General features: G+C 42.4%; 1 protein-coding gene across 1 annotated transcript in view; it reads right to left on the reverse strand.

Annotated features, from left to right (window-relative positions):
* The window catches only part of LOC114262832 (tropinone reductase homolog At5g06060-like), a 70,188-nt gene that overhangs the window by 4,330 nt on the left and 51,797 nt on the right, over window positions 1-14,061 (reverse strand). Inside the window, exons 4-5 of the mRNA XM_028203248.2 lie at window positions 992-1,207; window positions 760-890 (exon numbers count right to left, since the gene is read on the reverse strand). Coding sequence (XP_028059049.2) covers window positions 760-890; window positions 992-1,207 — 347 coding nt within the window. The remainder of the gene's footprint in view (window positions 1-759; window positions 891-991; window positions 1,208-14,061) is intronic.

Genomic DNA, 14,061 nt, shown 5'->3' on the forward strand with positions numbered 1-14,061 from the left:
ACTAAAATTAATCAACATTTGAAAAATAAAGAACGAGTTAAGCTTGCAAAAAATAAGCAATCAAACGTGCCTAATTATATTAAAAGAATGTTAGGTTTAATAAATTAACCAAAAATTTTATATATAGCAAAAACTTTGTTTTGGTTGGTGGGGGGGAAGAAAAGGAAAAATCTAGACATGGTTGAAGAAACAATTATCTTTAGCGATAAGGTAAAAGAAACAATTCTACTCAGTGCAGATGTACATCCAAAAAATCTTGGTAATATACTTCATCAATTTCTCTAGAATGGAGTTCGAAATTAAAGAATTATTTTTTGCTTACCTTGCAAGAATGAAAAAAAAAAAAAAAAAAAAAAAAAAAAAAATGGCCTAAAAACTGACAGTCAAACAAATAAAGAAAAAAAAAAGTCAGCAAAAAGCCGGCCATTAACATATCAATTTGGAAAAAAATTACTAACATAATTGCTAATAAATTCACAATTTAAAACTATAGCATAACATAATTACACCATAGATGACAAAAGAATTACAAAGGTACTTCTGATTGCTTCTTCAAGCAACCATCAAATGGAACCAGTTAACAGAGTGGATGAACGATGCCATTGTTTTGTGAGGAAAACAATCATTGATGTTGTAAAAACTTCACCATTCAACATTTTAGAGTAACAAAAGGCAAAATGGGGATGCACTCAGTTCTAAGGTGCTAGACTAAGATTGGCCTAATAATACTTTAAGGACCTACAACAAATTATGAATTACAAAAGAAGGTGAAAAGGAAATTACTTGCTCCACCAAAGAGGTTTTAATATACCAAGGTGAAACAGCGTTACTCCTGATATTGTCTTTTGCCCACTCACATGCCAAATTCCTTGTAAGTTGATTAATTGCTCCTGGGAGTGATGAATAAACATGATTACAACTTTTTGTGACATAACCTCTACAAGTATACTGCAAAATCTTGCAATAATGATCAGATCAAAAAATAAATTACCTTTAGTTGCTTCATGGACAGACATAAACTTCAGTGACACAAAGCCAAAGACAGGGGAAGTGAATACAACATTTCCTACTCTTGATGCTTTTAAAAGAGGATGTGCAAGTTGGCACATATGAAAAACAGATTCAAAATTCGTCGCAAAGAGTGTAGCATATTCTTTGGCAGTGAACTCTACCATTGGCTTCCTTATGTTGGTTCCATCATTATTAATTGTAGACACCCCATTTTTGACCGACGTTAAGACTCAGACGTCATCGTTTGTGTGCGTGATGATTATGCATGTTTGTGCTCGTTTTGAGTGCCCGAAGATCTCGGCTGTGCGCCTTGTCTTTGAGCCTCTAAACCCTCTGTGTTTTGGCCTGGTTTTTGGACCATGCCTTGGTGCCTTTGCCTGGAGGGAGAGAGAGGCCTGTAGGCCACTTTTTGTAGCTGTAGGCTACTTTTCCCTCTTGTAGGCCACTTGCAGTGGCCGACAGGCTAGTTTTTGGAGCTTTCGGCTGAACGCCTTGTCTCGGGACCTCTTGACTCTCTTCTTCTTGGTTTGTTTTTGGACCATGCCTTGGTGCCTTTGCCTGGAGGGAGAGAGAGGCCTGTAGGCCACTTTTTGTAGCTGTAGGCTACTTTTTCCTCTTGTAGGCCACTTGCAGTGGCCGGTAGGCTAGTTTTGGGAGCTTTCGGCTGAGTGCCTTGTCGTGGGGTCTCTTGGATCCCTTTCTTTTGGTTTGTTTTTGGATCATACCCTGTTAACCCTTACCTAAAGGGAGAGGAGGGCCTGTCGGCCACTTTTGGTGGTTGTAGGCCACTTGAAGTGGCGTACGGCCTTTTTTCTATTTTTGCAGATATTTTTAAATATTTTGAGCCAGCTGTGGCTCACTAAGCCATCCTTCATACACGTATGGAGGGATGAAGGCAAGTTTCAAGCTTGTCAGGCAAGCTTTTGCTTGCATTGCTTATAGAAGGAAAGACCCATCTCCCTTTCCAGAGGTTCAGAATTTTTAGAAACAAAATTCACTCTCTCTCTCTAGAATTCTCTCTCTACATATATATTTTTGTGCTTGAAAGTTCTTGAAAGTGGGAATTCTTGGTGCATTTGCAAAGGGACTCTTGATCAAACACCTCTACCTTGAGGCTAAGGTGCCTGGAAGTCTTATTTGAGCTTTTAAGGGCTGATTTTTCCTCAGAAGTTGCTAGTTTTGTAGTTGTACTTCAAGGGTGATTAATTTCCTCTTTTAAGCTTATTTTAATACACAAGCTTAGCCACCTTTGCATGTTATTTTAGGCCTAGCTTTCAACTACAAAAAGCTTTATTTTAAAGTGTTTAAAATGGTTGTTTGAGGCCTTGTTTGAGTTAGTGGTGGTCTACCCCTTTTGGTAGCTTGTTTTGCTTTGCTTTGTGCCATCTCTTAAGGCCTTTGAGATCATCTTTGTTTAGCCTTTTCACCACTAAATTCCAAAGGAATTTTAGTGGTGGAAAGTGGGTTTTGAGACCCAAAATGGATGGGTTTGTGCTTTGTTTGCATGTGTTGTTGGACTTAACACTTTGGCATGTTTTTCTACCCTCTTGAGGCTCTATCTTAGCATGTTTTTGGCCTTATTTTGCCATGTTATAACTCTGTTTTGGGTTGGTTTGGCCTCATGTTGTTTTCTTTTTGCACTTGTAATGTAAACTTGTTCACTAGCCTAACATGCTTCATAAGTTAGCTTGTTATTCTAGCATGTATTGGCTTCACTCCAGCATGTTTTGGTGTTATTTTGGCATGCTTTAACTCTGATTTTAGTTGGTGGGGTCACCTCTTGCTTGGTCTTTGTACTTGTAGTGCGATCCTCCTTGTAGGCTTAACATGCATCATGCTTTGTACCTCTAATTCTAGCTTGTTTTAGCTCTGCTCCAGCTGGTTCTTAGCCTTGTTTTGACTTGCTTAAACTCTGTTTGGAATGATCTTGGCCCTTTGGGGCTTGCCTTGTGTGGACATAGTGTAATGGCCTTTGCTAGTCTTGTGTCTTAGGGCCCCTAGCATGCCTTATTTGTGACATATGTGTGATATAGCATCATTTGGTATGTAAATTCAGAGCATAAACTTCTGTCGTACTCTCATGGTTATCGCTCTTTCATTGTGTTTGAGACGTGTGCCTTTGTGCCTTATTTGTAAGTTACCAAAGGAGCATGATTTTCTACTCTTTTGAGCCTTAGTTTGAGCATGTTTTTGCTACTAATTTGCCATGTTGTAACTCTATTTTGGGCTGGTTTGGTTGTTTAAGCTTGATATTGCATGCCCCTTGTGTTATGCTCTTTGCTAGCTTCAATGCTCTTGGCTCTTAGCATGGATTCCATGGTTTGTTTGCATGATTTCAAGGTCTTTAGCATCTCATTTCAGTGCTGAAATACATGCCATTGCACTCCATTGTTTACTCCTTCATTTATTTTGAAAGAGGTCTTGAGCCCCTTGTTGGCTTGAGCATGGAATTGAGGCTCTCATGCCTAATGGTTTTAGCCTTCTCTTGAGGGCTTCCACTAACCAAAAGCATGAAGCTTCTTCCATGCTTAAGGTACTTGTGGTTTGGACCATCTTTCCCATTAGAGGACAATCACATTTGGACAAATCAATTAAAGGATTAATTGGTAAGATTAAAATGTGTAAACAAAATTGGACCAAGTAAAACATGTTAAACTAAGCATACAGTGTTTGCATTGCATTGCCTTGCCTTTGGATCGGACGTTAATCCAAATGCGAGAAATGAGAGACGTTTCATACTTGAAGTGATGAAACGTGCCTCATTTCTTGGTCGCTGTCCCCCTTGATTGTGCATGATAGGGTGGAGGCCTCTTGAGTCTTGCGTGTTATTTGTGCATTCATAAACTTGTACAAACTTGACTTCTCGGCCATCGTGCATTGCGATGCTCAGTTGGTGGCCCGAGAGTTGAGTACCGCACTTCTTTGAGCTTGAGAAATGATAAGGAGGGTGGTCGTACACACATACCCTGCAAATGCCTTGACTTGCTCCTTTTGTAGTCAGTTCGCAGCAAAACTGGAGTATGCAAAAGCAACTGGCCAATCGGCCAGAGGAAGTGGCCTACAGCCTCCCTGGTGGCTGACAGTCCACCAGCTTGAAGATGGTTCAAAGTAGTTCTGGTTCTGGAGCAGAAGCAGCCTGCGAATTGGTTCAGTGTTCAGGAATCAAAGTGAATGCAAACAAAGGCAACCGGTGGCAAGGCGACGGGATTTTGGGAGGAAGCCGATCGAGCATGCATGCATCCCTCGCCCTCGAGGCCTTTTAACTGCTTTACTTAGCTAGTTAATTTATTGGCTTTGCACTTAATTAGTTAATGTGCTTAGCTAATCAATTTTGTGTTGTAATAATTAGTTAACTAGTTAGTTAATTAGTTTGTTTGTAATAATTAGCTTAATTAGCGTAGCTAGTTAGCTTTCATTTCATTTGGACCCTCCTTCGAGAGGGCATAATGTTTTAATAAGGGTGCGTGTGTGTGTGCATGTCTTCCAACCCCATTTCTTTCTCCCTTTTGCTTACCCGCTTTCAGTGGTTAGATTAGGGCATGTTTCAATTAGCATACTTATGCTTTGCATACGTGTATCATTCATTTGTCTTGCATGCACGAGGCTCGGCGCAACATTCAAACTGCATTGTATTTCAATACCTATTTGAATACATGTATCAAATGTCGCATTCATATGTCATGATTAGGTAGTCGAGCCTACTTAGTTGCCTTTTGCATGTGTTGCATTAGGCATCTTAACATAGCTAGGATCATGCATTGATTTCTAACTAGTTTTCTATTTTGGCTCGGAGTACACTGTAAGTGTTTATGCTTTAGCATCCTTGCATGTGTGTAAGCGACTGCCATGACAGCATGCTTGCCATGGGGCTATTTGCTTAATTGCTATAACTGCATGAATGCCTATGGATGAAGGCTTCATTGCTTGAATTGGAACAATTCATCAAAATGTGAGTTTTAAGCCCACTCGGAGTGGCAAATCATCATGTTCTAAACCCACATTGTTTGGTGGCAAATCTGCATTTCTAAGCCCACTTGAGGGTGGCAAATTCAAACCATTTTCAAAAGCAAACATTGAATTGTTTTGTTCCAATTCAGGAGATCGAGTCTATACTTGTATGTTGTGCGCATCACGTAGTAATGATAGATTAATAATCGGAATAAGAACACATGTGTTTACAAAAACAACATATCATGTTTAGTAGAGGCCGATCTTTTGATCGGGCGAGCAAGGGTGCTCATTTCAGGACCTTCTCCTCTCGTACCCAAGTTCCCGAGCCGAGGCAACTTTGGTGATGACGGACATGTGGCCTTAGGCACGAGTCAAGGTTTCCTAAATTTCCCAAAATAAAATATTTAGGTGGCGACTCTGTAATCTGGAAAAGCAGTCCATGTTTGCTGCTTTTTGATTAAAATCGATTTACCAAAACGATTTGCTGGATTTAGACTCTTTGGTGATTTATTAGTCTCACATTGCACTTTGTGAGATTAGATTTAGAACCGTGACAGGAGTCCTGTAGACGTGCCCGAACGTCCCGGGCTCTGCGCGCGAAATTGCGCGAAAATCCGTTTTGTTCATTAGCATACTACAGTTCGGACTCAATGTCACGGTTCTGAATCTAATCTCGCAAAGTGCAATGCAAGACCGATAAATCACCAAAAAGTCCAAATCTGGCAAATCATTTTTGAAAATTGATTTTTATAAAGAAGTGCCAAACATGGATTGCTTTGCCAGATACAGAGTCGCCACCTAAATGTTTTTGTTTTGGAAAATTTAGGAAACCCTGACTCGTGCCTAAGGCCACGTGTTCGTCATCACCAAAGTTGCCTCGGCTCGGGAACTTGGGTACGAGAGGGGAAGGTCATGTAATGAGCACCCCCGCTCACCCGATCAAAGATCGGACTTTACTAACATGATATTTTGTTTTTGAAAATACATGCGTTCTTATTCCGATTATTAGCTAGAATTACTATGTGATGCGCACAACACACATGTATAGATTAGATCGCCTAAGTTGGAACAAAACATCTCATGTTTGTTTGTTTGAAAATGGTTTGAAGGTGCTACTCGCAAGTAGGCTAAGACGTGGATTTGCCACCCTCAAGTGGGCTTAGAAAACATGATTTTGCCACTCTTAAGTGGGCTTAAAACTCTCATTTGATGAATTGTTCCAATTCAAGCAATCCAACCTTCACGCACAGGCATTCAAGCAGTTAAACATATAAGCAGTTAGCCTCATGGCAAGCATGCTGTCATGTTAACACTCACACACATGCAAGATGCTAAGGCATAAACACTTACAGTGTACTCCGAGCCAAAACAACAACTAGTTAGAAATTATGCATGATCCTAGTTATGTTAAGATGCCTAATGCAACACATGCAAAAATGCAACTAAAATAGGCTCAGCTATCCTAAAATGGCATATGATATGCAATTTGATAATCATGTATTCAAGTAGGAATTGAAATACAATGCAGTTAGTATGATGCGCCGAGCCCGGTGCATGCAATACAGATGAATGGATGCAAACATGCAAGCATAAGTATGCTAATCAAAACATGACCTAGAACTAACCATCGTAAGCGGTTAAGTAAAAAGGAGAAAGACGTGGGGTTGGAAGACATTCACACACGCACGCACGCACACTTATTACAAAATTCGCCCTCTCGACGGAGGGTCCGAATAAATAATACAAACTAACTAATTAATCAACTATCCTAGCTAATTAATTATTACAAAACTCTTAACTAATTAAGCAAATTAATTAAGTTACAAAACAGTTAAAGCGGTCTCAAGAGGAGGGACAAATGCATGCTCGATCGACTTCGCTCGAAAATTCGTTGCCATGCCTCATGTTGCTTATGTTTGCACTGTTTTGCACCTCTGAAAACTGTACAAATCTCTGTGATGCTTCTGAACCACCACATGGACACTCTGAGAGGTCATCGGCCAAGAGTTAAGGCCATCGGCCAAAGGATAAGGGCCATCGACCACTTATGAGGCTATCGGCCAAGCATTGTTAGCCGATCGGCACTGCAGATAGCCGATCGGCCATCCTTCCGGTAGACTGCTCCTTTTTGCTGCAGCAGAGGACAAACAAGGGCATGGAAATACATTTGCAAGAAAATGTTGTGCAACTACACCCCTTATCAAGTTTGGAACTCAAAAGAGTGTAGTGCTCGACTCTCGAGCCATCAATCACGCATTTCGATGCACGATGGCCAAAGAGGCTGAGTTGCACAATTTAATGTGAATGACATGCATGAAAACACACAAATGCCTTAAAGTCTATCATGTTGGATCAAGAGTGTCAGCGACTGAGAATTGAGGCACGTTTCATCACTTCAAGTATGAAATGCCCCTCGTTCCTCGTGTTTGGCTTAACACCCCAAACCAAACACAATGCAATGTATGCGACATGGAGAAGCTATGCAATGCAACATAAGCATGCCAAATGCAAATGTAACAAGCATGCAAAATGAAATGCAACCTAAGCATGAAAACATGCAATGTACCAAGCATGCAACAACATGCAAAAATCATGCAATGCGACAAGCATGCAACAACCACAAAATGGAACAAGCATGCAACAACATGCAAGACACATACATAATGGACTTAAACTGCAGATGGACAGTCCTTAGCCATGCCAAAAACAGTGGCCAAAGTGATGAATTGATGACATGAAATGCACATACAAACATGTATGCCAATTGGCCCAAGAATTAAGGCATGAAGACACCAACTCTTAAGAGCACTTAAAGAGTGAAAGGTCTGGATAAGTGACAATACTATAGGCCCTGAAATTAAGCATGGAATGATGCCAAATCAACCACATAACACAAGGATAGCATGCAAAAAACCTCAAAGCTTGAAACTTAGCAAAGGGACTTAAACCACGGCCATGCAAAGCAAGCCCTAAAGGGTCAAGGGCACCCAAAACAGTCCCAAGACAGGTCAAGACAAGACCAAAAACAAGTTTGAACCTAGCCAACACAAGCTAAAACAAAAGTCCAAAAAGCATGAGGCATGCAAGGCTAACAAAGGGGGATTACACTACACCTATGACAACCAAACATGGCATGATTTAACCAATAAAAATCAGAGTTATGGCATGTCAAAATAAGCCCAAACATGCACTGAAATGGCATCCCAAAAGCCTAAGTATGATGGCATGCACAATGATCCATTCTTGAAGCACAAAACACCAACTCTTCAAAACATCAAAAGGGTGGCAAATGCAAGTGTATGGCTACACTACATGGACTGAAATCTCATATGAAATGATGCCAAATCATGAAAATGGTCCAAGCAATGCATGCTAATGACTTGGACACTCAAAGCTAACAAGCTAGATTGAACCAAGGCTATACAAAACAGTGCATGCATGACTAAAACAACATGAAACAGAGCTCAAGCATGGTAAAACATGACGAAAAGCATCTTTGAGTTGAGCCAAAACATGCAAGAATGATAGTCCAAACACAAGATGCATGTTATGTTAGCATGCAAAATTGCTCTATAAGTGTATGGTGCATGCAAGAGGTCATCAAGACAATTTTAGACAGAGGTATAGCAGGGAAAAATAACACCAAATACTTACTGAAATGGAGACAAAACAAGCTAAGCAAGCATGCTACCATTATGAGCCATTTATATTAGCATATGAGACACAAGGAGAGGGGGGTGTCCCACTCCTATTTAAGACTCTAAAACCACCTTTCCACCATTGAAAATCCTCTGGATTTCAGTGGTGAGAAGGTCAAAACAAGATGGTTCCAAAGCTGAAAAGGGAAGGCACAAAACAAGGCCAAACAAGGCCTAAGAGGGGGTAGACAACCCCCAACACAAAAGTGACATTAAACAAACATCACAAGCATGAAAAATTAGAACTTTTTGTAGTTTAGAGTTAAGCTTAAAACAATATGCAAGTAGGTCTAAAAGCTTAAGCCAAAACAAGGGATTAAAAGGTAGTTAACTCACCCTTGAAGAACATCTTCAACAACACAACTCCAGCAACTTTTTTGAGTTCAAACCAACCCAAAAACACTAAAATCAACTCCTCAGTACCTCAGTAACAAAAAGATGGTGTTCTAGTAGGTGTTTGTGTGCAATAGTATGAAGAAATCACACTTTTGAGTACAAACAAGAGCAAATGGAGAGAGAGAGAGAGAGAGGGGTAAAATATAGAGAGAGATATCCAATTTCAGAACCTCTGGAAAGGAAGAGGGGCCTCCCTTCTTATAGAATTTCAATTCTCAAGCTTGTTCAACAAGCTTGAGTCTTGAAGCAAATCCCTCCATACACGTGTATGGAGGATGAGAATTGTGCTCACCAGCTGTCACAGCTGGCACAAAATATCTGCAAAAAGCAGATAGAAAGGCCTCAGCTCAAAAATATGGCCGATCGACCAAAAATAGTGCTGATCGGCCAACACTTATGGCCGATGGCAAGAAAACATGGCTGATGGCACAAAGCCTTAGCTGATGGGTTGCAGGGATGGCCAACAAGCCACCCTCTTCCCTCAGAAGCAAAACCACAAGTCTTTGGCCAAAAACCAAGCACAAAACAAACAAGTTGAGAGATCCTAAGGCAAGGCGCACAGCTGAGACCTTCGAAACTCAAAACAAACACGAGCATAGATGATCATCGAGTGTTCAAACGATGACGTCCAAGTCTTGAGGACGGTCAAAAATGGGGTGTCTACAGTTGCCCCTCTTTGATAGAACTCAAAAGTCATAAGATGACGGGAGTGAATGTCAAAGCCCAGAGACGACCCATTTTCGACAACGCCGAAGACTTGGACAAGCATACAAGATAACAAACAAATGTGCCTGCAGGCAGGGGCAAGATGCAAGTGGCATGCACAATGCCGAGCATAACTTATGATCATGCAAAGAGAACTGTAATGAAGCATAACAACCAACAGTTTAAGCAAGCGAATAAGAATCAAACTACATTTCATGCAGAAAGGATGTAAGAGAATTATACAATTCTCACTACGTCTCACGCGGAGTACATACAATACCGTCTGGTACGTCTGGTCGCGCCAGCTTCAAATGAACCGTACATACAATATCGTGCCTGGATAAGAAAGAAACTTAACAGGTACAAAATAGTTAGAAACATGCATAGTAATGCCAGTGAAAAGTGCGTGACAACGCAAGTGAAGGGGTGCATGACAATGCAACCTAAGTGTGACGCATAACAATGCGAAGGGGTGAGTGACAATGCAACCTAAGTGTGCGCATAACAATGCGAAGAAGTGCATGACAATGCAACCTAGGCATGCGCATAACAATGCAGAGGGGTGCATGACAATGCAACCTAAGTGTGTGCATAACAATGCAAAAGGGTGTATGACAATGCAACCTAAGTGTAACGCATAATAATGCGGTTTTGAAAGAAGCATAATAGCGCAAATAAAACATGCGTGACAACGCAAGTAAGGGAATGCATAACAATGTAGTTTGAAATAAGCATAACAATGCAAGGAGGGCATGCGCGACAATGCAAGCCAAGGGCATAAACACATATAAGTAAAGCACGCACGACAACGTAAGCAATGTGTAACAATGCGACGATAAGCATAAACACATGTAAGCAAAGCATGTGCGACAACGTAAGCAATGTGTAACAATGCGAGGATAAGCATAAACACAAGTAAGTAAAGCACGCGCGGCAACGCAAACAATGTGTAACAATGTGAGGATAAGCATAAACACGTGTAAGTAAAGCACATGCGACAACGAATGTGTAACAATGTAAGGATAAGCATAAACACATGTAAGTAAAGCATACGCGACAACGCAAGCAATGTGTAACAATGCGAGGCATAAACACATGTAAGTAAAGCATGTGCGACAACGCAAGCAATGTGTAAAGCAAGAGAGGCATAAACACATGTAAGTAAAGCATGCATGACAACGCGAGCAATATGTAACAATGCGAAGCATAAACACATGTAAGGAAAGCATGCGCGACAATGCAAGCAATGTGTAACAATGCGAAGATAAGCATAAACACATGTAAGTAAAGCATACGCGACAACGCAAGCAATGTGTATCAATGCGGCAACAAAGAGAGGCATGTGTTCAACGGAAGCATGGTGAAGACATGTTATTCGCGATGTTGAGATGCAACTTCAAAGCAAGAGGAGGCATGCTCAATGCAAGAGCAAAAAGACATATAACAAGCGCGCTTGTAAGCAAACATGACAAAACATTGTAATGCAACGTATTCAAAGTGATTTCCGAATCTCGCAATATACAAAAGGATACGAAAAAGGGTACATCTAGTGTGTATCAAGTGCCGCACACGAAAGACACGGTTCGAGGTCAATACGAAGGTCAGTTAAGCTTCAAAAGTGTACTTTCTTGCACTTTCTTGAGAGATGAAGGTACTAATCAACATAATTGAACCAAACAAGGGTATAGGAGGTGCATCGACTACAAGGGGAGGCCATCGGCCATCCATCAGCCACAAAAGGAGATCATCGGCCAAAAATTTAGCCGATCGGCTAACAATTTGGCCGATCGGCAAAAATGGCAATTTCGGGGCAATTTTGTCCATTCACCTCGGGTCTTTAAATATAGAGCCTCAAACCCTATTTCCTCACTCTTCCCTTGCTGAAAATCCTTGCTCTCTCTCTCTAGGTCATTCTCTACCCTTAGATCCGAGCTTTTCCCTTATTTTTGAGCCTCCCGCGACGTTGATTCGCGAAACCCTCTTCGTTTTACACATTTTGAACTGAACGAAACACATTTTCAGTGCCACATTCTTAATTTCCACCACTTGGGGTTTGTTTCCCCCGAGTTTACCTCGATCTTCGTGCCTTTTCCTACACTCCGACCTTTTCTCTCATTTTTCACCCCTCGGGGTTGACTTTTGGTTGACTTTTTGCATTTTCACCCATTTTCCACATCCTCAGCCATTTTTGCACTCTTCTTGAGATGGCAGACAACATTCCACGGGGTGGGACTCCCCCAGAGATGGACACAAACCCTGAGGTCGAGCTCCTACCTCTTAGCATTCGACCATTCGACCCGGCGACATACCGGCCGACGATACACATACTGCCTCCTGATAGCATCCATCAATTTAGGAGCTACGCGCGAGGTGCGCCATTGGAGCTCCTGCTACGCGAACCGGAGTCGCACCTTTCCTACGGCACTGCTGAGGTACATTCTTCCCCTCTTTTATTTTCTGCAATGTAGATTGTACGCTTCGGATAGCCAGCATTGTTCTATAATTGATTAACCCAAACACACTGATACATGACATGCTTAGTTCACCGTGAGCACACTTACACCCGATAGCTGTGTAAACTCGAACACATACACACACACTGTATTTTTAGCAATTCTGAATGCATTCAAACACTGTATTTCTAACATTACTTCGCAACTGTTTGTCTTGAACACAGGGAGATTCCCATGCCTTCCGGGGGTATGAGAATACCATTGCCCGAGAATGGCACATGGAGTTGCCCGACGCGGTTCGCCACATCGTTGACCAGGCCGGCTTCAGCGTCTTCTGCATGGGACTCTCGCCCCTCACTGCGAGTAGGCTCCTTCTTGGTGCACTGGTGGAGAGGTGGTGGGACACCACCGATTCCTTCCACATTTCTGTTCTAGGGGAGATGACGATGACTCCCTTCAACTTCTCGATGTTCACCGGCATTGGAGTATGGGGTGATTCGATTCCCTTTGACACCGACATGGGCGAGTGGGATGCTGTCTGCTCAGGGGCTATTGGCGAGCCTGGGAGGTACATTTTCTCTTTCTATTTTACAATTTTGCTTTACACTATTTGTACACCACACATACTGCATACACGTAATCTGCTTTACACTGGTTATACACTGCACACACTGCACAATACACTGCACATCGTTCTCTAATTTCTGCTTTATCTGCATACTGCCTTACTGATAAGCATACTCATTGTGGCCCTTTTACATTCTGTAGTTGTGGGTGTATGCCTACTTTCCGAGGCTTGCCCTAGTGCCAGATGTAGAGATCCCTCTCACTGTCCCATACTCTCATCGATACGATCTGAGGTGTGAGCGGAGGCCGCAGAAGTCTTTCCTATTCTTCCGCCGATACTTCGATACCATTACCACCACAGAGGTATTTCAAACATTACAGTTTATTTAAGCTTCGCTTTGCATTATACGTTTAATAGTAGATAACAAACTGTATATCTTGTCATTTGCAGATCACCTGGAAGCCCTGCGTTGTGTTGCCAGATACGGTGAGAGATCAGTATGCGGGTGCTCGGGAGACTACCCGATTTTAGATTTTGCTGGAGGGTCCGGTCTACCGGGCTTGGTATTTTGGAGAGCGCTTCCTGCGGCAGACTCTCGGCATACTAGAGCAGATAGTCCCGAGGCCACCTCCTACCTATATGAGGGCTACCAAGAGGTACACCTTGGAAGAGATGATGGATTACATGATCAGCTGGGACTCTGACTTCTTCAGAGACGAGGGCGACTACACCGAGTTCATCCAGGCTTTTCTCATGCGTCCTCTGACCAGTGCTCGTCGAGTCGAGAGGGAGAGGCCTGCAGCGCCAGTAGCAGGAGTAGGAGCACCGAGGGCGACTCAGGCCCGTGACAGGAGTGGGTCCCAAAGGGGATGGGGAGTTGAGTGGCTAGCCCTGCACACCACCATGACATGCCGAGGATAGGGTGGGGAGACTTACCAGATACCCATCGCTCCTCCTCCAGCTGATCATGAGCTTGTCGGAGTTCGCGGCTTGACCCCGGTATGTGTTATATTTTGCATTATTGTAGACACCCCATTTTTGACCGACCTTAAGACTCAGATGTCATCGATTGAGCACTTAGTGATTGCGCATGTTGTGCTCGTTCTAAGGTTTCGGAGTCTCCATTGAGAGCCTTGCCTCCGGACATCGGGACTCTTTTGTGCTTTGCCTCGGTTTGTGAACCAGGTTCTATTTTCTCTTCCCGAAGGGAGGGAGAGGTCTCATAGACCATCTCTCAGTGGCCGTAGGCTACTTTTCATGGTCGTAGACCACTGTTCCT

This window comes from Camellia sinensis, chromosome 3 (assembly GCF_055761805.1).
Source record: "Camellia sinensis isolate YWXY chromosome 3, ASM5576180v1, whole genome shotgun sequence".
In the NCBI taxonomy this organism is placed as follows: Eukaryota; Viridiplantae; Streptophyta; class Magnoliopsida; order Ericales; family Theaceae; genus Camellia; species Camellia sinensis.